General features: G+C 33.2%; 1 protein-coding gene and 1 non-coding gene across 6 annotated transcripts; one reads left to right on the forward strand and one right to left on the reverse strand.

Moving 5' to 3' along the window:
• Positions 1–2,531: 2,531 nt before the first annotated feature.
• On the reverse strand, positions 2,532–8,125 carry LOC143174754 (uncharacterized). 5 transcript variants are annotated; one of them, XM_076369608.1, is made up of 5 exons: positions 8,072–8,125; positions 4,109–4,234; positions 3,776–3,945; positions 3,524–3,665; positions 2,532–3,385 (listed from the first exon to the last, which is right to left on the reverse strand). In XM_076369608.1, the coding sequence occupies exons 2-5, from the start codon at positions 4,231–4,233 to the stop codon at positions 3,370–3,372; spliced, it is 453 nt and encodes a 150-aa protein (XP_076225723.1). In that variant the 5' UTR covers position 4,234; positions 8,072–8,125; the 3' UTR covers positions 2,532–3,369. The 5 variants fall into 5 exon arrangements, with proteins under 5 accessions (XP_076225723.1, XP_076225722.1, XP_076225721.1 ...); XM_076369607.1 differs by lacking the exon at positions 8,072–8,125 and adding an exon at positions 7,675–7,699; XM_076369606.1 differs by lacking the exon at positions 8,072–8,125 and adding an exon at positions 6,889–7,518 and having other exon boundaries at positions 3,776–3,942.
• Positions 7,391–7,462, forward strand: TRNAD-GUC (transfer RNA aspartic acid (anticodon GUC)). Its single transcript has one exon. It is a non-coding gene; the product is annotated as a tRNA-Asp (tRNA).
• Positions 8,126–25,349: the final 17,224 nt, after the last annotated feature.

Below are 25,349 nucleotides of genomic sequence, written 5' to 3' on the forward strand. Positions count from 1 at the left end.
TATCAACGATGTATTTGTAATTCAAATCGTTTCCCGACGGCAAAGCAGGTGATTCCATCAGTACACCACTACCACGTAAAATCGATGCGCCGTTTCCCACATGGAAGCGCAATTTCAGAATTTTAATAAGACCCAGAAACTAAATTTAACATTAATTATAAATCCTACAAAATTAGGTTAAATTGCCTGGAAACAGGTACTTGCAAATTGGAATGAAACCTCAAGTGCTTTTTTATTACGGATAACTAAAGGTCGACCTCATCATGAAATTAATAAAGACTTGTTTGTGCATTTGTGTAGAATGTGTTTCGCATCAAGATAATATTTCAACTTTATTACGAAAAATATCTGTCTTTTAATTGGTATTTCGCAGAATTATGCAGCTTTCGTGGGATATATTTTTGTGAAATTCTTATACTAATAATAACAGTAAATATTCATATTAATAATTCCTTCACTGTAAAAATGATTTTGCAGTGAAATAAAAATTCATTCCAGTACAGAGTTTGTTAAATTCTAAACATCTACTAATAATGACAAAGCAAGAATTTCAGCGAATGAAACATTAATGACATTCTATTTTATCTTACTAACATAAAATTTATTTATTGTTGTTTAATAACAGACTATAATTTAATAATGAATTCTAGAAAAGAACTAATGACAATATTATTTTAATTTATTCTTTTATTCAATTGTTTATTTATTTATTTATTTTGGAAAGCTTTTTGAGAAACATAACTATTAATTATTTCACATTCTGCGCAACTGTTAAATAATTCCCAATTTATATTTATATAAACCATATTGCTGGTTTGGAATGGAAAAATCATTGCAATTCCCGTGCCACAACAATTAATGAGGTACTTCACTTCGAAACTTGTTATTCCCAGTATTTTTTTAACATTAAAATAAAAAAAGCTTGTTATTCAACGAATTGAAAACGTATTTTAAATGTTTAACCATGCTCAGTGAATGCACCGACAAATTATTATGTATCTACCTATTCCATGTATTTCTAAGCTTATTGACAGTTAATAAGTCGCCTGGGCAAACAAAATTAATCCATGTTTCCAATATTGTCGTAGCTTTTTTACTTGTCTGGCGATTTACGCAGTCTGCGGGAATAAATATTTGTTCAATTAATTAATATGTTATTTGCTGACTATAACGAAGGGATTTTATTATGGAAAAATACATACACGTGGATAAAATACGACATAACAGAAACACGAATAAAACAAGGTATTAAATAAAATATTGAAAACGTGATATTTTTCTAGACATCGTTCATTAACAATTGTCAGTGTTCAATACAATGTGTGTGTGCCTTGTCTGAAGGGATTAAGTGACGCTGTAAATATATTTTTCAGTAGCTTGTTTCTAGGATTGACGATTTTCCCGTAACAAATGTTTATTTTCTTTAAGCAATGCAAGTAACTACAAATATGATATGTAAAATTTTATAAACATTTTATAATTTGGTATTTTAAAATGAGTGTACAACTATGTTAATTACTATCAATGTGATAACATTGTAGTTTCTTGGAGCCTAGTCTTTCGTTCTATTCTTTAATATTTGTATAACAATAATTTCTAATTTGAATATGTGTATATATAATTCTTATAATTACGTTAACCGATTTAATCGAAAACTTTTTAACAAGAGCGGCACAAAGGTAAAATTATTTCTAGCTATCCAACAGTTATTTTGAAATGCGTATGCAAAATTAAATCATTATTCTTATACGTTCTCTTCTCCTGATAATGAAAGAAACATTCCTTCGACAGTTTCCCGATAACCGTCTGATTCACTGGAAAACTCGAATAAAAAAATTTGGAAATCTCACTTTTACTAGTGGTAACCTGCTGTCAGATCTATTTTTATCAATTCAGTGACCACGTAGTTTGCTATTTTGACAAGCGTCTTAGACTCGAGGATGATCAGGCTTCACATCAGAATATTTTAGACTTTATACTCAGAATATAACGTTATGGTTTTTAAACTGTCATTTATAAAACCCAACCTTTAATAAGTAAAATAGATACCTGTTTTAATACGTTAAGCTACAGTTTCTAAAATATCATAGATTTTAAGTAAATAAATAGTAATTATATTGACATTTTGTATTATTATTAAACATTAATAATATTATTACGAAAAATAATTTCTAACATTCTTTTGTGCAAAATTAAGAAAAATCTCTGACTGTCAGGATATTATATGCAGCGGATAGATACCGTAAAAAGGTGTTCTGGGTTTTGAGCCCCTTGAATGTCTCGTCATGACCACTTTAAGTGGCATTAAACAAACACCTGATCCTTCACGAGCATGGGTCTCAGTGATGAGTCCTGTGTCAAAGATAGCACTTTCCTTGTGGCATGCGAGAAAATGAAACATGCAACATGCACGTATTCCAAGAACAGTTTTTCTTTCGACCAGATAAATTAAATAGATCGAAATTCCACGTGTAAATACAGTTTATTAACATTTTGTATTTCTTTATAAGTGTAGTATCATTATACAAAACATTTCTTCTACGACACCTACCTCCATTCTCAAACATTCGTAAAAATACATTTCGACTTGTAGAAGTTAACACATTATTAACCGGTCACGAGTTAACCCGTGTTTGGACTTGCATTAGCCAGTCTTCACAGAACCGTCGAACGGATTAGACGTGTTTACGAGAAGTGATGAAATTCCATGCGACCTCTGTCTATAGTATACATTACGAATAAGTGAAGTTTAAGTAAACCAACGGGTTATCCTGCCATTTGGCAAGAATATCTTACATTCAAATAGCTCAAACTGAACAATTACAATTCAAAATTGCCAAAAGTGGAAAAAAATACATCATATTAAATGATACGTAACAAAAGAACAGCAACATTGAGAATTCCATAAATTCTATGGAAATCGAAGAGCGATTAGGTAGTGAAAGTCAACCTATTTTAAACAAAAAACGCAAAAGCTTGCCACATATGGACTCCTTCACAATGGATGCTAATATGACTGAAGACAAGTGGTTGGCAGAAGTACCTCTTCAAAATTCATTCGGTCTTCTTCCAGAAATTAAGGACGGATTTATTAGAAGTGTCATGCCAAGAAATACCCAGCCAAAGCCTCTAGCAATTTACATATATCCAAAAACAAACATTAGCAGAATCATCAAAGAGATAAATGTACTTAATCATCAGGCACGTAACATCAATTATCGCGGAAATTCAAGTTAAAAAGTCTTCTGGTTTTGATATAATTGATGGCAAAATATTAGAAGAACTCCCTGCGAAGGTATTAAGGATGCTTACAATTATCTTTAACGCGATACTGAGAATTAAATACTTTCCTATTAATTGGAAGGTAGCTCAAATACATATGCCGCTGAAAACCAAAAAAAGTCGTCATAATATTAGAAGTTATATAAAAGTGTAAAGGGTGAAAGAGAAGACAGAAAAAGATATCGGCATTATATGTATATATTAGGTTAAACTGATCTTTATTTTGCATGGGATCGTTTACCAAAATGTCCGATCAGCTAGTCCACCCCTTTTCGGACCAGGCATGTCCCCGCATTTTCCTCGGCACTTCCAGCGTACAAGGGTGAAGGTGTAAAAAAGGCAAAGGCCGAGCCTGACCCTTTGTTGACACCTTGCTGTGCCATCTGTAAGACAGGACATGGTGTCACCCGAATTCAAGAAACGTGACAGTTGAAGTGCTATATATACAATAAATATACTGTCTTTCAAATAGTCAACAGTAGGGTGACGATACTTGATAGCTGCGTGACTGAATCACCAACCATCACCCGCTGTCGCCTTGGCCCTCGACTTTCATAAACATCTTCTCGAGTCACAGGAGGTCTATCCCCATCATGAATCGCCCGAAAGCAAAACAGCGTCGGCATAATTGCCTTGGACAACCAAGTTGACACTACGTCGCTACTAACATATACAAAAATAAGTAAGAACTATCAGGTAACAAACCATTAGACCATGTTATTTTAAATGATCATTCACGATTTCATTATTACTATTCTATTACAGGTACATTTAGAATAGAATAAACCATAAATATAATAATATCAATTACTTATTTAATGTTCACCTGGATGGGTACTTGTGTACGTGTAAATAAAATTTCATATGCATCCTCTCCTCGTTCGTATAGTGATAAGTATCCTTCATTCGTTCGCTGACGGTCGTAGGAGACGGACGTACCGCGCAGTGCATACTGTTTGATTTTAAATTCGAAAAAATTACACGTACAAAAAAAACAGTGAAAACCCATACAAAAAAATAGAAACAGCAGAAACTACGAAAGGGGATAAAACTCCAGCCACCAGTAACAGTGCGGATAAAGAAAATCAGTGCGAGCAGACATGCTCAATAAACAATTTAAAAAGTGGGTCTACCATCGACCAGACACTAGAAAAATGACTAAAAAAAGAAAAAAATACGGAATGGAACAGTACCACGCTCACAAGACAAATAAAACATATCATCTCAACCAACAAACGAATTAAGAAATTACAGCCAACACCTAATACAGCAATAAAAAGAAAAAAAGGGAAACCAGCAAACACGGAACTAAACAAACTAAGGCTCAACATCAGAAGAAAAACAGCAAAATGACACCCACGACACCCGCGTATGAAGAATTATTAAAATCCAACCAGAAACTGAAAAAATTGGTAGAATCGCTTCTGAAACAACTGTATGAGGAAAATACAAAAAAAAGCCTACGCCAATGAATCAAGAAAATTTGGAACATATGGATACCACACGGGAAAACCCCGGAAAAAACGACCAAGGCGATACCTAAAAAAACGGTCAGCAAGAGGTCCCGACAATCATCCCCACCACGGCCAGATAATCTAAAACAATACACGAGCGGCTATTGACAGCAGGCAAAGGTACCCAGCAGTCCACCCACGCATACAATCCAACATCACACAGGTAAACTCCTGAACAATACAAAAGATAAAACCCAACAGGCAACGGACATCAGCAACACGGAAACCAGACCACCTCCCATCACCCTTCATGTAAGATCGGCGAAAAACACAATTAACATATTAGCTTAGCATATTAAAAACTTTTAAAAACACCCAATCAATGCTAGAACACAAATCAGCTTGCGAAATATTAAAACACACTAGTATACAATGTTTTACATACACTCCGCAAACAGAAAAAAAGAGTTACAGTTTTATTAAAAGATCTAGAGGGTGACTTCGATATAGACGAAATTCTACAAGAATTAAGAAATAAGAAAGTCGATAGTCTGGAATTAAAACTCTCGATCTGTAAAGGCTCCATAACTGAAAGGCGCAACCTCCCCATATTTATAGTTCAACTCACCGCGAACAGCGTTTTAAACAATATTAAAAAAATAAAGGCAATATTACATACAGTAGTAAGGTGGGAAAAGATATTAAAAAGAGACCGCGTGCAATGTAAAAAATGCCAAAGAATTGAGCACATAGTGCTCAACTGTAATTTGAAATACCGATGCGTGAAATACAATACACCGCACAGCCCAGGAGAGTGCCCGCGATCAAACGTAGATGCACGTTCAGAATCAGATGATGCTAAACCCTATTGTGTCAATTGCAAGCAATTCGGTCACCCTGCTTCGTACTGCGGATGTCCAAAATTAAAAGAAATAAAACAAAAAATACAGGAACGTACATTACAATTAAAACTAGAGAACGAAAAAAAGGCTAAATCATATCAGAATATAGTCAAACCAACCATCTCATATAGTTCAATAGTAACAAATAAAAAAACATAGATTTAGAAAAAGCTTTTGATACTGTTTGGCTGGATGGACTCTTCTTTAAACTATTAAAGAAAGAATTTCCTATCCATTTAATTAAAACCGTTTGGAACATGTTGCATGATAAAAAATTCTTTGTAGTAAATGGACAAATCTGTTCCAGTAGAGCTTTTAAAATCGACAATGGCCTGCAACAAGGCACAGTGAATTCTCCCGTCTTGTTTAACATATTTATAAGCGACCTCTTACAAATGTATAGCCTAAATATCGACAATGATAAAATGGCAATAGCTTTTGCAGATGATTTAGTAATTTACACTAGAGACAACAAAGTATCCAAAATTCAAAAAACCCTTCAGGAAACTTTCAATAAAGTACAAGATTTCCTCCATACATGGAAATTAAAGTTAAACCTCAATAAATGTGAAACAATACTGTTTAGACCATATATTTCAACAATATCAGATGCCAATTTTGATACACGTAGACACTCTAATAAATTCCACATTCATGACAGGTTAGATCCAAATTGTAGAATACCCCACAAAAACATTGTTCGCTACTTAGGCATACATATAGACTTTAAACTTAACTATAATTTGCATGTTAGTTTACAAATAGAAAAAGCACAGAAAGCATTCTTATCCAATAAACGACTTTTCTATTCGAAAGACCTTGATAAGCGTGTCAAAATTCTTTGTTACAAGCTTCTTATACGACCGATCCTGACCTACGGCTGTCCCATCTGGTACAACATCAGCGCTGGAACCATGGAACAACTACGAGTCTTCGAGAGGAAATGCCTGAGAGCCTGCCTCAGCAGATACCGGACACCAGAGTCCAACTTTACTAAGCTCGTCAAGAACCACAGACTATACGAAGAAGCCAACATCATCAGAATAGACCTATTTATTTTAAAGCTAATCAGAAATCATTGGGCTAACGTTCATAATGTTACAACCAATAGTCTCATTCACTGCTCCACTTTTCCAAACCCTCTATACTTCAGAAAAGCCATGGTAACAGGATATACCCCACCAGAGTCCTTCATCTATCTCGATAGTGAAGGATACATACAAAATTCAGAAAATGTGCCAATAATTTACCATGTACACAGAAGAACTTTTGACAAACATATCACATATGACAAGAATATCAGATTCAATGACCCAGACATGCGTTACAACTATAACTTATCTAATGTAGATAAAAGAGACAAACACAGACAGAACATCAGATATTGGTGGTTGTGACCTTATGAAACGTTTGCCATTCATATCAACCACAGAAACAATTGTAAACATTAAATAATCTACATATATTTTCCATCACTCGAAAACTCCTCGGTAGTATAGTGGTCAGTATCCCCCACCAGAGTCCTTCATTTACCTTGACAGTGAAGGCTATATCCAAAACTCAGATAACGTACCAATCATCTACCATGCACACAGAAGAACTTTCGACAAACACATCACATACAATAAGAACATTAGATTCGACGACCCTGACATGCGTTATAATTACAAACTATCCAATATAGATAAAAAAGACAAACATAGGCATAATATTAATAGATACTGGTGGCTATAACTTATGAAAAGTGAAAATTCCTCGGTAGTATAGTGGTCAGTATCCCCGCCTGTCACGCGGGAGACCGGGGTTCGATTCCCCGCCGGGGAGTAATTATTTTTAATTTTGCTTTTGTACTATTTTGGCGTTCTCTCCAACCTCGTATATTGTTCCACATACCGCACAGTGATAATTGTTCTCAAAACAATTCATTTCTCACCCCTTCCCAAAAACCCCAACCAGATTGTATAGTCCTACCTGTGCCGTTGCTATACATATTTAATTATTTTTAGCGTATAAGTACCCAACTTTGTAAATATCACCTGTAGCATTAAGTGCAGTTCCCATGTATATAGCGACCAGATTGTGCGTGCTCAATGTTTGAGCCTTAGATCTCTGTAAATAATCCCGTATTTTTCTGTTATCCTTTTTTTGTATGTTTAGGTTTATTGTACTATTTTGTAAATATTATTTATCGGCATAATAAACATACTGTTACAAAAAAAAAAAGTGGTCAGTATCCCCGCCTGTCACGCGGGAGACCGGGGTTCGATTCCCCGCCGGGGAGATAAATTAATTTTTGCCCGTTTTAGAAGCATATAACCTAATTTTGCATTCACCGGACCTCGTGGTTTGTTCTAATCTACAGCGATAATAGTCTCCGAAACATTCATTCTTTCTTTCCTTCTACCACTATCTTAAACCGACTGTATAGTTCACCTGTGCCACTTCTATACACATTAATCTGTTAGAATATAAGCGACCAACTTGTAAATACCACCTGTAGCATTAAGTGCAGTTCCCATGTATATAGCGACCAGATTGTGCGTGCTCAATGTTTGAGCCTTAGATCTCTGTAAATAATCCCGTATTTTTCTGTTATCCTTTTTTTGTATGTTTAGGTTTATTGTACTATTTTGTAAATATTATTTATCGGCACAATAAACATACTGTTACAAAAAAAAGTTATTTCAAATATTTTACATTCTCTCTCTCTCTCTCGCGCGCACGTGCGTGCGCGCGAATGGTATCTCTCAGTACCCAAACCTCCACGTAACCTCTTGGTAATACACAGACACAGGCATTCAGAACCATTCACCTTGTCTCAGACACAGTTCATTCATTCATGAGGTCTTCCCGGTATTTAACCACATACATTCAGTAATTTATTACATTTGTTCCAACTGTCACTACAATCTAAGACTGGTGTGAATGTAAAATAAGATACTGATCGAAAATATATTCTGAAGTTTGTTATGTATGTTGTCTACATGACGTCTATAGAGCGAATGTCCCGAAAAGAACACTTCCCAGCTTAAAACCACGGATTGAAAAGGTTCCGAAAATAACTGAAACTGTCACACATCGATTCTGACTAAAACAATTATGAAGAACCGAAATAAAGTCATAACTGTTATTGGATATATCGATTCAGAGTTATATCGGTTTCAGTTCCGGTTTCTTAGAATTTGCGATTCTGTATTTTTTTTAGAACCGAAAGATAACAGTTATATAACCGATACAGTACCGATATAATATCGTGTAAGAAAATCTGAACGAGGGGAAAATACAACGTGGGTTGCCTGTGTTTCGTCAATGTGTAGCCTTGGGGAAAAGCATTTTCGAGGGTTAGAGTACAATATATAGAGCACGGACCACGCTGACAAAGGGGATCCTAAAAGTAGAAAGTGCCCTTTTCGGGGTATTCGTTCTGTAGTCATCAAGACGACAATACGAGATTTTTTTTATTATGCGCAATTTCAATCTTATACTCAGAATCTATGTCGGATGTCTTTTGGCTTGAATTTCGTTAGTCTTCTGATTATGCTGTCGTCATTTAGTAGGTTTGATGCTAGTAGGTTTTAGTGGTTAGCGATTCTTAGCCCGTATTTTTCACTGAAGCAAATGATTTCTTTCTTGTTGCCGTTTATTTTAAGATGTCTATGGATGATTGCATTTGAGACGTATCACGGAGCGTTGGCCATTGTTCTAAGGATTTTGAATTGTAGGATTACAAAAGAATTAACCTCAGTATATTTTATAAAGTTACGTTTATTTTACACCTACGTTATAAGTTATCTTATGTAAGATAGGCCTTTGCGGGTTTAAATAAAGTTGGAAAACTGTATTGGATAGAATTTTTTTATTTCGATGTTGTCACCTCGAAAGCTGCAGAACGAGTGCCTTGAGGAGGGTACTGTTTAATTGGAGGACCCCCTTGTCAGCTTGGTTCTCGCTCTGTTTACTGCACCCCGAGAGTCGGGAATGCTTTTCCTTAACACTAAAACCACCGAGCAGTTAAATTGCCTTTTTGAAATTTCTTTATAGAAACTTCAAGAGTGCATCTATTGAGACTTTAATTGATTTTCAATTCAGTTTGCGTATTGCTAAATCAGTTTCTTTAATAATTTCTCAGAAAAACATTACACAATAATTGCAAAATGAAGAAATCAAGAATGGGCCACTTTGACCTGTCTGGAAGTTTCAGTGATAAGAAGGCACCGATTGGCGAAACCAGACGACCAGTGTTTGACTTTCTCTTCATTCGAATTTTTTATTTATTTATCATAATGGAGCCAATGGCTAAGTATTGATTGTAATTAATAATTAGTCACTACAACAATTAAATGTATCAAATATTGAATATTCCTTATTCATTGTTGCCGTGCAGAGAAAATTTAACACGCATAACACGTGTGCATGACACATGTGTGATGTGAATTACGGTATTGTTAACATACATTCTTCAAATTGGGGTAATTATAAACTTTATGCTTCATTTGCATGAATAATATGTGTACATTTATATTCAACTCGCATTTGCAATTAATGAGTGCTTGTAAACAATATGTACTTCCCACTCAATCTACTGCGTGCAAAAACCAATTATGCATTCATTCGTATACAGTGGTCATAACTGTTAAATAATCAATACGTCGGGAAATCGTTTATAAAATTTTATGCAGTCATATGCGATATAAAATATTTCAGAAATGTGACAGATCGTTGAAAAATTATTCCTATGCAAAACGATAATAAACAATAGAATAAGTGATAGTTCATATAAATATGATAATGCATAAACTTTCATTTATAAGATATTTCTTGAAAAATAAATTCATCATGTTTCGAGAATAAAATAAATATAATTTACTTACACATTGATTATACTTTCTTATGCCTGCAGAATAATAAAACTAAGAATAATGCATTCATGATAATAGCATTATTTATTATAATGATTCATGATAATATTTCATTGTATGATTTTTATTGTTCAAAGCTTGGCATGCAGGACAATTTTCTCAATAAAAAGTATTTGCTATTTTACTAAATTTATATAGCAGTGCACATATATTTACATATAAAATGACCATCAATCAAATAACTGTTTCAATTATTTCTGTTTTAAACAATACGATGGAATTTTTAACTATGAGTATAATGATACACTTCTGCTGGGCTCAACAACTGTTTTCTTTAGTGAAAGCATCCCGCTGTCAAAAGATTAAATATTTTCATAATCTCTGATTTAGAAACCTTTTATAAACTTTAATAGAATTGCGTTAAACCACATATACATATATTAATTTGAATCCTACATATTAATCACCTTATTTATTTCACATTAATATTATTTTTATAGATGTTTTTATATTTTTAGTAACTTCTTTTGACTTTCCTTATATACTATCATCAGTTTTAAACGATTAAAGAAAAAGAACAAAGGCAAAGCTAAACGTTCAATATAGTACTCTGAAAAAAATACTGCACGCGAGTTTTACTTAATGAAAATTCATTATACGAACAAAAGGCTTATACTCTTACGATCAAACTTTAATTAAAATTGATCTGTATCGGTGTTTAACTGATTCACGGTTTGAATGATATTTATTACTGATATTCAACAGAATTGAATTAAGATAATGTGATGGGACTTTTGCACATACGTTGCTTTGCTTCCCGAGTTAACACGCGTCACGGCTAACGCAGGTGCAAGAAAGGAAATGTAAGATGAACTTAGTGAAGAGAAAGTCGAACGCTGGTCGTCTGCGTTTTGTCAATCGGTGCCTTCTTAACATTGAAACTACCAGACAGGTCAAAATGACCCATTCTTGATTTCTCCATTTTGCAATTATTGTGTAATGTTTCTCTGAGAAATTATTAAAGAAACTGATTTAGCAATACGCAAACTGAATTGAAAATCAATTAAAGTCTCAATAGATGCACTCTTGAAGTTTCTATAGAGAAATTTCAAAAAGTCAATTTAACTGCTCGGTGGTTTTAGTGTTAAGAAAAAGTATCCCCGAGTCTCGGGATGCAATAAACGAAGCGAGAGCCACGATGACAAGAGGAGGTCTTTCGGCTAAACAGTAGCCTCCGAGCGAGGAACATTGCATTAAAAAGAATGTATTCCAACAAGTTTTCACCATTTTATTCTCCTCATAAAATACTTACAGAAATAGATACAGTATTTCTGCCCTTGACGGAAACGAACTCTGTATTTCGGGCCCTAGGCTCATACTTATAGTGGATCACAAGCAGCAATAGGGGTGAGCAGAGTCTATCGGGGATGACGAAGGACGGTCAATGTTCGACGGGTAGCTGAGTTATCCAGTGCGCATGGTATCGCAATAATCCATCTTTAATTGCTAATTGTTCAGTGATTGAAAGTAGACTAACGACATTGCGCAACAGTCGACGAGAAACCTCTCTTTCTCTCTTGCTCTGTTCGTATCTTATAATAGTAGGTGGATCGAGTCAATCAGTTATAACAGTAGACGGGGGAAAAGATATTGTTTTCAAATAATCACAACGAAGCCGGTCGTTAACTCGGTTTTTGTGAGGCGTGGATTGCCAGTAAAGTATTTTTACAGAAGCGTTGAGATTTCTTGCGTTTCTCGTTCGCACATTCCGCGGATGATTGGAACTAAAGAACGTTTAACGCCTCAACTGTGTATATTTCTTTAGAATACTGGAATTTTCTTCTTCGATTTTTAGTTTCCTTATGTACTTGCTTAACGATTCTTGAACAACCGGATGCATCAAAATGATTTATTAAAGATTTCTTACTTCATAAATATTAATAAAGATAAAATAACGCCACTAAGAGTTTATTAAATAGATTGATTTATTAATATGAATTCTAAAATGTATACTAGTTCACAACGGTACTTAAAATTAATATATTTATAATGAAAATATTGTACTCCCAAGGTAGTAGATATTTTAAAATTTTCGAACGTATAATGCTCAGGGTAGATGTGGGAATAATGTGCATAAATTTTATTGAAATCAAATGTCCAGAAGAGATCAAACGTCTCAGATGTCCGTTTTTATTACAAATTTATATCGATTTAGTACTGTGGTCAGTATAAATTAACCGAAATTTCAACAAATTTAACTTCGTAAATTGTTTTGTACAAGAAAATATAATTTGGTCAATTTAATTATTCAGTGGTTTTAGTATTAAATCGTATCACAATATTCGTAGGAATATAAACTAAATTGAAATTGTATTCATTGCGGACTAAACTCCTTTAATTCGTTGTCATCCTCTTTACTTTCGGTTCGGAGTATTTTTAACTGAGAAGTTAGCCATTTAATAGATTAAATACAATTGAGAAACTGTTATTGAGTTAATCTTGTTAGGACCTTATTCTTCATCTCCTCCATTTACTCAGCCATTTACTTGTCTATTTAGGTTTACAGAAATCCTAATGTAAAAAGATGTACATATAGGATATTGATGAAATTACAATAAATCAGTTAACAATCTTAAAATTAACATTTTTATATATTTATCAAAATCGTTTTTATATATATATTCTATATATTAATCAATACTCGAAGAGCATTGTAAGGGTAGATTGCAAATATTTCAGACAACCCGAAAGTAACGTTGTATTGAATATACGTTAATATAATATTTTTAATTATAATAAGTAATTTATAGCAAACATCACTTTAAAAAAAATGTTTAAATATCTTCATTGTTTCCAATCGTGTAAAAAATATTCAAGGAAAAACAATCTTTTACAGATCACTTCTTTTCAATTTTTTTTCACGATCAAATATTCCATAGGCTTTGTGGCTGACTTTCACATTCATGGTATTCACCATATCTACAAAGCTTTTATATCAATCCGCGAATTCTACATCGTCGATTCAAACCTTTTTTCAACGATTTCTACAGCGATTTTGGAGCGATTTTCCAGAACTGCAAGTTCATCACTGTTTTAAGCTATTTTATTTTTTAATTGAGAAAAATCACACTATTATATCAAATATTTAATTTAAAATACCTATTCTATTATATATAACTAATTCGAAAGTGAAAATTACAAGATGAAGGAAAAGTTTCAGAAAAATTATAATTTTCTAAAGGCAATAAAACAATAAAATAACAAAATAATAAAATAACAATAATAAATAATTATTTGGTAGCGATTTGTGTTAAATGAAAAATTCGGAACTACTGTAATAAAGCATTAATTATTATTATGTTATAATGGAGACTCGCTCAGATCATCTGAATCTGTTAATAAAAGTTTCATATATGTATAACATGAACTGTAATGTTACAAATTTGACATGTTATCACAGTAGTCCTAAACTCTTGTTTGATTCAGAATAAATTAATACTGGACGGTCGTCCCTCTCGATTGGTTCCGTTAAGTTAAACACAAACAGCGAACATACAAATTGACCTACAGAGATTTACAGAAACTCACAAATCAGCTTGTTAATTAATTACTCACCTTCCGTCTATATACCTACAATCTGCTAAAAGCACAGTCCACGATAAAAATAATCTTAAAATAACACTATACGGTGACATCTTTCGGTCTAAATATTAGAAAAATTTCCAATTTCTTATAGTTCCCAATTAAGTTGTTGTTAAATACAGTTATTGTTATTAACGATAATATTATAATAATGTATTAAATTATTAATAATGATATTATTATTATACATTAAATGGAAATGCTCTGCGATATAAAAACCTAAAGCAGTTACAAGTTTTGTTAACATTTCTCCTTATTAATTGTTAATTTATTGTTAATAACAGTGTGAATTCTATTTTTATATGTTTCTGCCAAACTATTTGATTGCGTTTCGATTGTTGACTAACTTATCGCGAGATGCAAAGGTATAAATTGAACACAACCAAAATACAAGTTCGGTAGATTGGATACGACACTTTACACTGAATCAGCATTAAAATTGTATAAATGGGGTAAATACGGATCCTGCAGAATTCGAATGCGGGCTATGTTATTACAACGGTACAAAAGTTGTGGAGTGGTACAACGGATATGTTATACTAGCGAGGAACACCACCCGGAAGAAAATACTGCAACTTTAGATTATAAAATCTAGCCACTGCGCGAGTAGTAAAACCTTCCTGCAGGCGGTGGAAAAGATATTTACATGTTCAGTTTTCTCATAATAACTTTATATAATAGACTATATAATATAATATATCTTTATATTATACTGTACATTAAACTTCATTATATTGCCTACATTAAATAACATTAATATTAACAATTTACTTTTTCAAAGTAATGCAATGCCTGCGACAATTCTGTGATCGGAAAAATATATATTTAACCTTTACAAATAGAGTTTTTGTTCAGTTTTTACAACGCAACATTTTAAATTATTAACACTTCTAGAAAAAGATATTCTTCTCGTGTATATTAACACTTAGACAACCGCCTAAATAAGACTATTGCTATAATCTTTCTTATTAACTTCAATTGAACTGATTTAACTGATTTTAATAAAAACTTTGTTTTCTAAAAGCAAGAAAGTTATTTCACCAATTGCAAATAACTTCATTTCAAACTTACTAAATAACAAAAGAGAAAATAAACAAAATGAAGGGCAATGCATTGTTAAAGTGGGAAATCTCCTCATTCAGTTGGCTAAGTGTTAAAATACTAAAATGTCCAGATTGCATAACTTAAATGTGCAATAATGTTCTTTCACAATAAGCTAATTTAAGAAAGTGAAATATATATATATATGTTTTCAAATGTCTATTAGAAATTTAAGCAGTCGGAAAAGTCAGTTATCTAGTAGCACATCATATAGGGTGCCTAATATATGGTCTGTGCACTGTCATATCTCCATTTTTACTGCATTGGCCGTCGAAGAATGGAATGGATGGTCGTTGACACAATTAACCCCCTGCTTTATGATTTATTTCGTAGGCCCGCAAGTCGTCTTATTGTTAAAAATTTCCCAATAGGAAGAAAGTAGGACACCCGTGGGGGAAAAGAAGATACTTAGAAACGAAATATTTGTCATTATTGTATTGTATTGTTCAATACTATTGCTAATACTTCTAAAGATGAACGAAGATAGACAAAATAATCAATTTCTTTTATAATAGGTGCTACTTAAGATTTTTCAGTAATCCTATTTCCTCTTCAAGCATTTGTTTTTTCCTGTCAACTATTCTTCTCGTATCAAATAATCCTCTTTTGTTCAGTTAGGAAATTAAGGTCACCATATTACCATATAGAAGAAATCCAAAAATTACTTAAAAGATGAATTTAAAAAATTTGAGTGACATTTACTTTGTTTAAATATAAATTATATGTTACTTGTTTATTATCAATCGTTAACCCTCGGAGTGAACGTAGATATAGAGTAAGCATTAAAATTCCTTCTTTTCTTAATAAATTATTAACGATAAAGTAATTGCATCGGTCATAGGTAAAAAATAAATCATAGGGCAAGGAATTAGAACTTAAAAATTAACACTCTTACATATTGGACTTACAGATTATTGCCTAACTTATATACTTTAAATAAACAAATAATTACAGATCATTAATCTGGTTTCAGATCTTACCAGAAATCACAGGAAGCAATCCGAAAACTCATCATGTACCATCTGTGTCACATTTCTTTATCCTGTGAACAACCTACGTCCAGTCACGTCTACAAGAAAATATAATGAAAATTTACTGACCGTACATTTTCGTTGCAATGGATGGCTTTAGAATCTTTCAGTGACTGTCTCCCTGTCACCGATAGTACTGTAGTGTTACGATCACTGGAGTCACAGACTATCATGTTTGAAAATCCATGCGCAGTGTTGTAGATGATACGGGCACGATATTACCTTCGGAGGCTGTCGAGGAATATTACTAGAAAAGAAGGATCGAGCACATCATGACAATAACAGTAGTATCACAGTGGAATAGGCAAGTAGAACCGATAAACCAAATATTAATATCCCTGTACGCCAAAATCTGCTTGCGGAGAACCTAAAAACGGTATCGTTAGCTCAACATGAAAGAAACATATACAGGGTAGACCACGAAGCGTGGTTAACTGAGATTATTCTGCTACTAGTTGTTCAATCGGAAATTTTTGTAGCTATAATAATATGGTTCAAGACGAGCTTTAAAATGATTATACCATAATTTTTGTCAACCCTTCTTTTCTAGAGTCATCAAGGTCACCTTCAGTTTTTTACAAGTAAACCTACAATATTTTTACACCCATCTTCTGGGGGATACTGAGACGAATTCAACAAATATCATAACAAATTTTTCTGAATCAAAAAAGATTGAAGAAAACTCTTAGTTGGTAGAGTTTTCCAAGATTCTTAACAATTATTAAAGAAAAATAACAAACCATACTGTTGTAGACATTCCAGAGCTGTTGATAGATTAGTATTAGTTATTATTGAGTTGACCCCTCGCATACTGTTTGTAAACATTTTGATCTGTATCTTGGGACATGTATAATGATATCGAACGTGAACTGTTAATAATATTTCGTGATCCGGCATTGATAACACTGAAGAAAAAGGGTTAACAAAAACTTTGGTACAACCATCATAAAGCTCTCATTGAACCATGTTATTTTAGCTAACAAAATTTCCGATCGAATCGCTAGCAGCAGAATGATCTAAGTTGATCACGCTTCGTGGTCCACCCTGTATAAACTGTGCATTCAGTCGTAGCATCGAGACCATACTATTACATTTATTATTTCGGACGCATGTACCTTTGCGAGAGAGCTGGTAGCTATGAGGGTTGATCGAACAGGAAATGTACTGATATATTTGAAGAAGAATACGATTATGTTGACGAACATTACAAAATAGATGGAAGAAAAATCAGCGAAATTTTAATCCAGAAGAAAATAAAATAGCCATATGCAGAAGAATTGAGCTGGTAGGATTATAAAGGATGCATATACATATGCAGATGCAGTTCATGGTACAATTCAATGATAACCATGTAGTTAACCCATTTGGGACATCAAGGTTTCTTAACCCCTTATCCTATGATTTCTTTCCCAATTAGAAACATTTCATTATTCATAATTCATTAGAAAGAGGAAAATTCTACACTTATTGTATGTCTACGTCTACTCAGAAGCATTACAATTAATAATAGAAAAATAATATTCAATTCAGACTTGGAAGAATTAAGTGATATTCATATTTGTTAAATTCTATTTGCAATTTTCGCCCAGAGTCTGACACGATATTGTAGGGTAAGGGATTAACATGTTCCGTGCCACGGAAACTTGGGTTATATTTTGCTTATGAACTGTATTGACTTTTTCAATAAAATAATAAGTTATATTCAAGTTTTTGGTAATCTTTATGTATTTTGATATTGTTTCTTTATGTTTTCAACTGCTTTGTAACGTATACCGCTATCCGTGACCACGTGTCCATTGAAAATATTTTCTTATAAAAATTGGTGTGTACCATATGTGGTACACGTAACACGGAACGTGTTAAAGATGGTGCTACGGAGCTAAGACTCGAAGTAATCACTTTCACCCCATTATTATTCATTTTTCTAATCCCGATGATTTTTATTGTGGGTCACCCTTTTTAAGGCTTTAGCTTGAAATTGATACAAATTTTTATTTTGCATACCTTGAATTTTCACTAGTAACTAGTAAAGTAGAACTATGAAAAGATCAATAAACCCAAGTACCGAGAGTTCTTATTAGATAGCGGATTTTTATACAAATTCAAAATTTCAAGAATATAATTAGAAAAATAGAACCACACTGGAAAACGATTATTCTTAACAAATATTATAGAGATCACTACACTTTCGATATTTTGTAGATTTTTTCGTTTTGTGTGAATTCTGTGCAATTTTGCATTTCAAGATTTCCCATAAATGCATAAAAATCCGCAGTCTAGTTATTACTGTTATTAGATCCAGAATCGCAGGCCCGTTTTATCATCGGACACCTTTAGTTATCGCTACTAGCGATGGATTTGGGCCTTTTTCACTTTTCGTTTGAGTATAACATGTATCATGAATCATGTGGTCGTGCACGCTGTCCAGACAGTAATAGTGGACTTGGCGTAACACTTTCACACGCCGAATTAACCTTGTGTGAAATGGATGTGAGGAAAAAAGGGTTCTCCTTTTCTCGTTCGAAAGTGGACTGTATTTGTTGAATATTGAGTGAAAGGAAGTGTATGTGTTTACAAAGTTAAAGTGTGTGTGTTGTCCAGTGAGTACAGTGTGATTGTTATGAACTTATGATGTATGTCTCTCTATATATATAAAAATACTGCGATAGGGCGGTGTCCTTAGTGACAAATCAGAAGCTAAAACACTTAGGGTGTTGCTAGTCATAGTTTTGACCTACGCCCACATTACTAGTAGTGGAGGTAGGGGGTACGTTGTCCCTTCTGACCTGCAAAGGTACCGGTGGCTGTGCGCTTGGGGATTTAGGTGGTTGAGCTGCCGCTTTTTAATGACATGCTAGTTTCGACAGCTGGTCATTTATGATACCGGATTTAAGGATTGCAGCTAGCAATAAAATGTTTCCAAAATTTACTTCTTAGTCTAAGCTAAATAAACCGTGCCGGAACATCATGAAAAGGCTGTGGTCAAAGGACCATAAACTTTAGTGTGCCCTTTTTATGCATTCGTCACAATAATTAATCTTGCAATTGATTCATTGACTTTAGACAAACGTATTTTCAAAGTGTTTATCAAGTAAGTACTTATTTACATCCCTCCGTTTCCTGCTTATTGATACAAATGACGGTATTATAAAATTTCATTGTAATACGAACTCAACTGAAAGAAGTGATGATTTTGCTAATTAGAATATATTGTTTTATTATTATTTGTTATTATCTGTATTGCATTCTCTATATAACCTGATAAGATTGATGAGGAGGTGAAGCTCGATGAACGTTAAGTGGACCATGCGACGATACACAGACTTATAGATTAACGCGAGGGAATGCCATGGATGTGAGCGAAGTATAAAGAAAACAATCGAAGAATACGCGAGAGCGAACGCGTCTCAGATGATGTTCGTTTGTTCATCGCGTGCTTATTACCGCGATTTATATGAATGCTTCAACACAATCAACTCTTGAATAACACGGTTAATTGGTTCCCTGTTATTGAAAACCATGTTATCCGAGATAGGCTGCCATATAAATATAACGATCGAGTTCCCTGTTATTCGATATTCCAGATTTATACGTAAATGAACATTCGGTTCCAAACCTTCATTAAAAAAAAATTGCGTTTAAAAAAAACAATTTTTATTACTTTTCACTGCATTTACATACAATTTTTCAAATTATTCTTAATCTAAGGGAATCATTCCGTCACTATAAAATTAACGGAAAATAGGACAAGATGGTAAGATTAAGAAAAATTTACTATATAATTCTATATTTACTGATTTTGTGTCTGTAAAAAATATTCTTAACCGTTTACTGTTTACAAAAATTAAAATTAATTTTATAAAATTTTAATAAATAAATTAAAAAAAATAATTTTGAGAAAAGTGACGAAGTCTCGTGTCGTGTATGGAACAGGATGGAACGTGTCTATTTACGTTTATTATCTATTTACGCACAAGAACAAAATGAACTAACTCTAGCCAATGGTAACGTATAGTTTATCGTATGATTGGCATGATTTTTCATTGTTGGTAACATCGATGCATAATAAAACGAAATAAACGATCGTCCCAGCTTGCCCCACGTCACATATCTTGACCCAGCTTCCTCTATCCACGCTTCCACCGGTTCCTCGTACGTTCCGTAACCTTGCGACACTCAATTAAGACCAGCAGTTTCGATTATCGATAATATGGGCAACGTAATTGAAAAATTCAGTGTCGGTCGTCAGCATGGCGACGAACGAATTAATGGCCGACACCGGTAAGAGTGACAAAAAAAAGGTAACTCGAACGAGGTCGAAAATAAAAGAAGTTCGTCAGCAGGAATTGCGCGGTTCTCTAACTGATTTAGGATTAAGTAGAGGTTGGTCGGCTGGAAATGTGCGGTCCAGTTTGAGGCCACAATCCTTTGCCCATGAATGCCATTGCAAACTTCATTAAAGTCGGCCGGTTGCCTTTGTGCCGTGGCACGGATATTGTTGTTGACATGTGCTCGTAGTAAATACATCGGTAAATATCCATCGATATACGCAGGCCACGATCCATCGTTGAAAGGAATCCCGCCTGCATAATTATATGAAAGTCGCTTCCTGAATTAGAACGTTGCTGCAATAATGCTGTCAGCAATTATAGCAATAATTCTGTTAGAGCGGAGGTTACGTGCACGCGGCCAGGAGGAAAGACAATTTGCGTCGTGTATTAACGAGGAAATGGGTATTGGCTAGAGAGCAACGAGCACGCACTTATCATCAAGGAAAAACAACATGTGACTGTCGCAATACACTTTATTTAACATGTTAAGCGCCACGAAAATCTTGACCGCTTTTCCGTAGAGTTATTTTTTTGTAGTAAAGAAAAGTAGGCACGATTATTAATTATTTAGCGTCGCAATCTTTGCATTACAATATTATCAACTTAGTTACGTTATTAAACATTTTCATTGGACATCGATTATCTTGCATGTTACGATTGTTTTCAGATAATTCAGAAGCGTCGGTCATGAGTGAATGACATAGCGCTTAAGGTATTAATGTTTCGAGCATATTATACATACTTCGTTTTTAGTGTATATTATGAAGTGGAAATTTTAAAAACTATGAGATTATTACCTCAGAGTAAATATTATTGTTGAGAAAGGCTTATAAATAATCTCATCTTAGTTTCATTAGATGTTTTATAATTTTGAAATAAATTACAAATAATTACGTATAAGCACGTTACACATACAGAAAGAAGTCACTAAGAATTATTGTTTTAATGACTATAGAATTATTATTTGAAATTTATGGTAGAATAATTAAAAGTAAAGGAGTAATAAAGTACGGACGAATAAAAAAAGTTTCTTGAACAATTTTCAAATAACAATTATTTAATATACAAAAAGCCATCGTATGAAATATCCCATCGAATCTTATGGTAGGTATAGTTTATATAAAATGATTAAATGTAAATAGTTTAATGAATTTTTAGAGTCTCAACATTGTCAATTAATTGATTTACTGTTTGGATACAACATTTCAAATATAGAGGGGATTACTGAAAAAGAAAACGAACTCATTTGTGATAGCTAAAGATCAGAATATACCTACTGATAATACAGAATATTTGTTTTGTTTCCGTCTTTATCTGTCTAATGATCATGGTAATGGACAGTGGGTTGAATGCACCTAGTGTCACAGATGAGCTCATGAATATTACAGAACTACAGACGATAATTTTGCAGGTTCAAATTGAGCTTCGATTTAAAATAATAGAGCGTTTATATTAGGAACTCTTTTTCAGAAATAGTAATTTCGTGCTCCTTATAATTATTTTTATTCTGTTAATACATAATATTTTATATCATCCCAAATTTTTTGTTATTTACATATGAATGTATTATAAACGTTTAACATTTGAAAAATGTGTACAGTTTAATTTACATTTTTACTAATATAGTTTATTTATTTAACATTGGAATACAGCACGATTATAAAGTACAACATCTCGTTATTTTTCTTAATTCTATTAACGATAAGAAGATATTCCAATTTGAAAAGTTAAAAATTATTTGTTCGAATTATATTTCCTAATGCGTAATAAAAAAATATCATATCGTCAAGCAATTAATGAATTAATTTCAATGATTATTCCATAGAAATAGGATTATTTTCTACGATATAAAATGAAACACATACATATGTACGTGTGATCACTGATTATGGATACCAAAGATTATCAGAGTGCAAACATTCCACGAGTGACAAGGATCATTTGACCTAAGTAAGACGAAAACTTTCAATCTCGGAATAATTCGAACCCGTACCCTTCGTAATCTCAACAAACAGAAGTTCTACGCTCGTCCAATATTTCCTCGATAATAGGCCATTCCACACTTTCATTAAAAAAGAAACGAGCCTTTTCATCATCTCTGTGACAATAGAAAAGATCGGCGAGAAGAAAAGAGGAGAGATTGAATGAGACTTTATGTTGACATACTTCGACATCCTGGGGAAAGGAAAACGGAAGCGGGCCGAGTAGAAACACCAGAAATTGTAGGGAACGAGAATGGAAAGAATCGAAAGGAATGAATGAGAGGGAATTGAATACCGCAGCCTCCATCGCAGCCGTGGCCTTCAAAACCCCTAACCCCTGCGAAAATCGATGTCAGTTATCACGGTTTCGCTACTAACCATTCTGATAACGTGTTTCCTTCCCTTTCATCTTTCCGCGGCTATATAAGGCGAAAGGACTGCGTAACCTATTCGGCGTGACATTACAACGAAATCGAGAAACTTCATCCTGGTAAATACCTCCATGAAACCCGCGGTTTATTTTACGATCGTTCACGCTTAGGTAGCATATGCACATGGTATTACTCTGCGAAGGTCCTTCCTCTTCCTTTCCTCGAAAAATAATGGTAGAATATGATTCATATATGAGTCGCTCAGAAGCCAATGCGATTAAGTCGATTTGTTGATATTTTCTGATTTTTGTCAATTTTATGGAATAAATAACATACTTCTTAGTTACTAAAGGATTTACTCGATTCGTCGTTTCTTCTAGGTCAGAAAGTACTTTCTTTTATAGCTTCTGAATATGTTGTATAATAATTTTGAAAGCCGATACATTAATTTTCTCAATTTTTCTTTTCTGGACTTAACCACATTGGCTTCTGAACGACTCGTATAGTAAATGTGATTTAACACTAAACGCACCGGCATTTTATAATAACATATTTCTACCGTAACTAGTCAAATAATTGGTTTTAAAGTAAAGGTATACAAGATACACGATAAATATTTTTTAGTGGAAACATAAACGAAAGGAAATACAAAAATTAAAAACCCGATTAATCGGACAATATAAGAATTGATATAAGATTAAATGGTCGAAAAAGAATGCAAAATTTTTAATCAAATTTTGATACCGGTCAATTGACCGGTCGCGATACGTTTAGTGTCAAATCTTCTATTGTCAAACTGCCATTTCGTTTGTAGCAGTGAAGTTGGAAAATTTAATATTCAATGTTAAATGTCCAAGAAATGAGCAAGAAACTGAAAAGTGAGGAATATGTTGAGATGGAATGTTTATTCATAATTATTGTATAATGCTGTGCAATTGTATACGATTACACGAACCACGTAAAGTAAGTCAGAAAAATATTCACTGATAAGGGAACTAACTGAACCCGTATATATGGATTTTGATCAAATTTCCATGGAAGCGAGTGTCCTCTGAATAATATTTGACACGTATTCTTTTTATGGGAAATCGTTCATGTTGAAGGAATGGCGACTCTCAAAGATGGCAGCTGAAAGAATAGTTTTTGAAATATCTCGATCACAGAAGATATCGGAACAGAATTGATTAAAAGTTCTGTATTTTTCAGTCGGATGAATACATAAAAAGTTCATGAAAAGAATTTGTTCAAATATCATAATAAAACTTTGTGTTTATTAATAGTAATCTTTCTATTAAGTGTTAATCAATCTTCGTGTACAAACTAAACTATAAATTATTACAACTCGCTATTAATTTATTTATTGATTATGATTTATAACAATTCTTTTGTTTATAGTTGCCATTTTCTTTGATTTACATACAATAAAACTTTAATATAGTTTTAATAGTATACACGCCTCTTAACATGCCACATAAGCTTGAATATCTAATTTATAATTCCTCCAATAATGAAAGAACATACATTCTTATCACCATCGAATTCAAAAGTAAACATTTTTGGAAAATGGTAAAAAACGCATGCACTTAAACATGATTAAAAAACAGGTTCTATCAATGAAACGTGATACGAACACACGGCAAGGTACGGCAGAATATATTATATTGTATAGGCTAATAGTTCCCTACATTTTTACAGTCCATATGACGGACTTAATTACTTGATGGCATTTGCGTTCCGCTGCATTGCTGTTGGTCTTCCAAAATTCCAAAAATTTACGAGTCCAGTATTCGTTACACACCGAAAGTAGAACGGCTATTATTTTTCTTTTTAACCGGAATACTATGCAACTGTATATCATTGTATTTAGAACGAGAACAACGCAGCACGATTCTGTAAATTGCATGATCTTAACTTTCAATTATGCTGCGCTGTGTTTGTTTACCAACAATTTCTCATAATTTATGGGTAGAATAAAGTTAATAAATGATACCACAAACGTTGTTAGTTTTAGTAGTGGCAACCATATACACTCCAAAACTTCATCACCAGGGATTCGAAACGTATACAATGTACCAGAAGTTCCTTCAACGTGGTTTCGTAACTAATTAAGTGTATTTTACAACAGAAGCGATTGTTACAAAATATCTGTTGCGAATCGAAAACAAACTACATAAATTTCAATGATTTAGTAATTAAACTAGGGAGATATTTACTACCTACTTGGCAGATCTTCTTGTCTTTGTTCTTGGACGTTTCTCTAATTGTCTTCTTGAAAGATAAATAATTTTAAGTTCAGTAAAACTGAACTATAGGTACTTAACACAAAAAGATAACAGAAAATAGAAAAGAAAATATAACGAATATAAATATAAAATCTCGTATAGCAAATCACAT

The sequence above is a fragment of the Nomia melanderi genome, chromosome 8, assembly GCF_051020985.1.
Source record: "Nomia melanderi isolate GNS246 chromosome 8, iyNomMela1, whole genome shotgun sequence".
Taxonomy (NCBI): domain Eukaryota; kingdom Metazoa; phylum Arthropoda; class Insecta; order Hymenoptera; family Halictidae; genus Nomia; species Nomia melanderi.

Bases quoted from the DNA above. Each gene is read 5' to 3' on its own strand.
- LOC143174754 (XM_076369605.1), bottom strand. From the start codon at position 6,959: ATGTCTGGGTCATTGAATCTGATATTCTTGTCATATGTGATATGTTTG. The intron at 3,946-4,108 runs GTGAACATTAAA...TGTATATGTTAG, and splicing joins GTACACAAGTACCCATCCAG to TAGCGACGTAGTGTCAACTT. The intron at 3,666-3,775 runs GTATCGTCACCC...CCTGTCTTACAG, and splicing joins TTCAGTCACGCAGCTATCAA to ATGGCACAGCAAGGTGTCAA.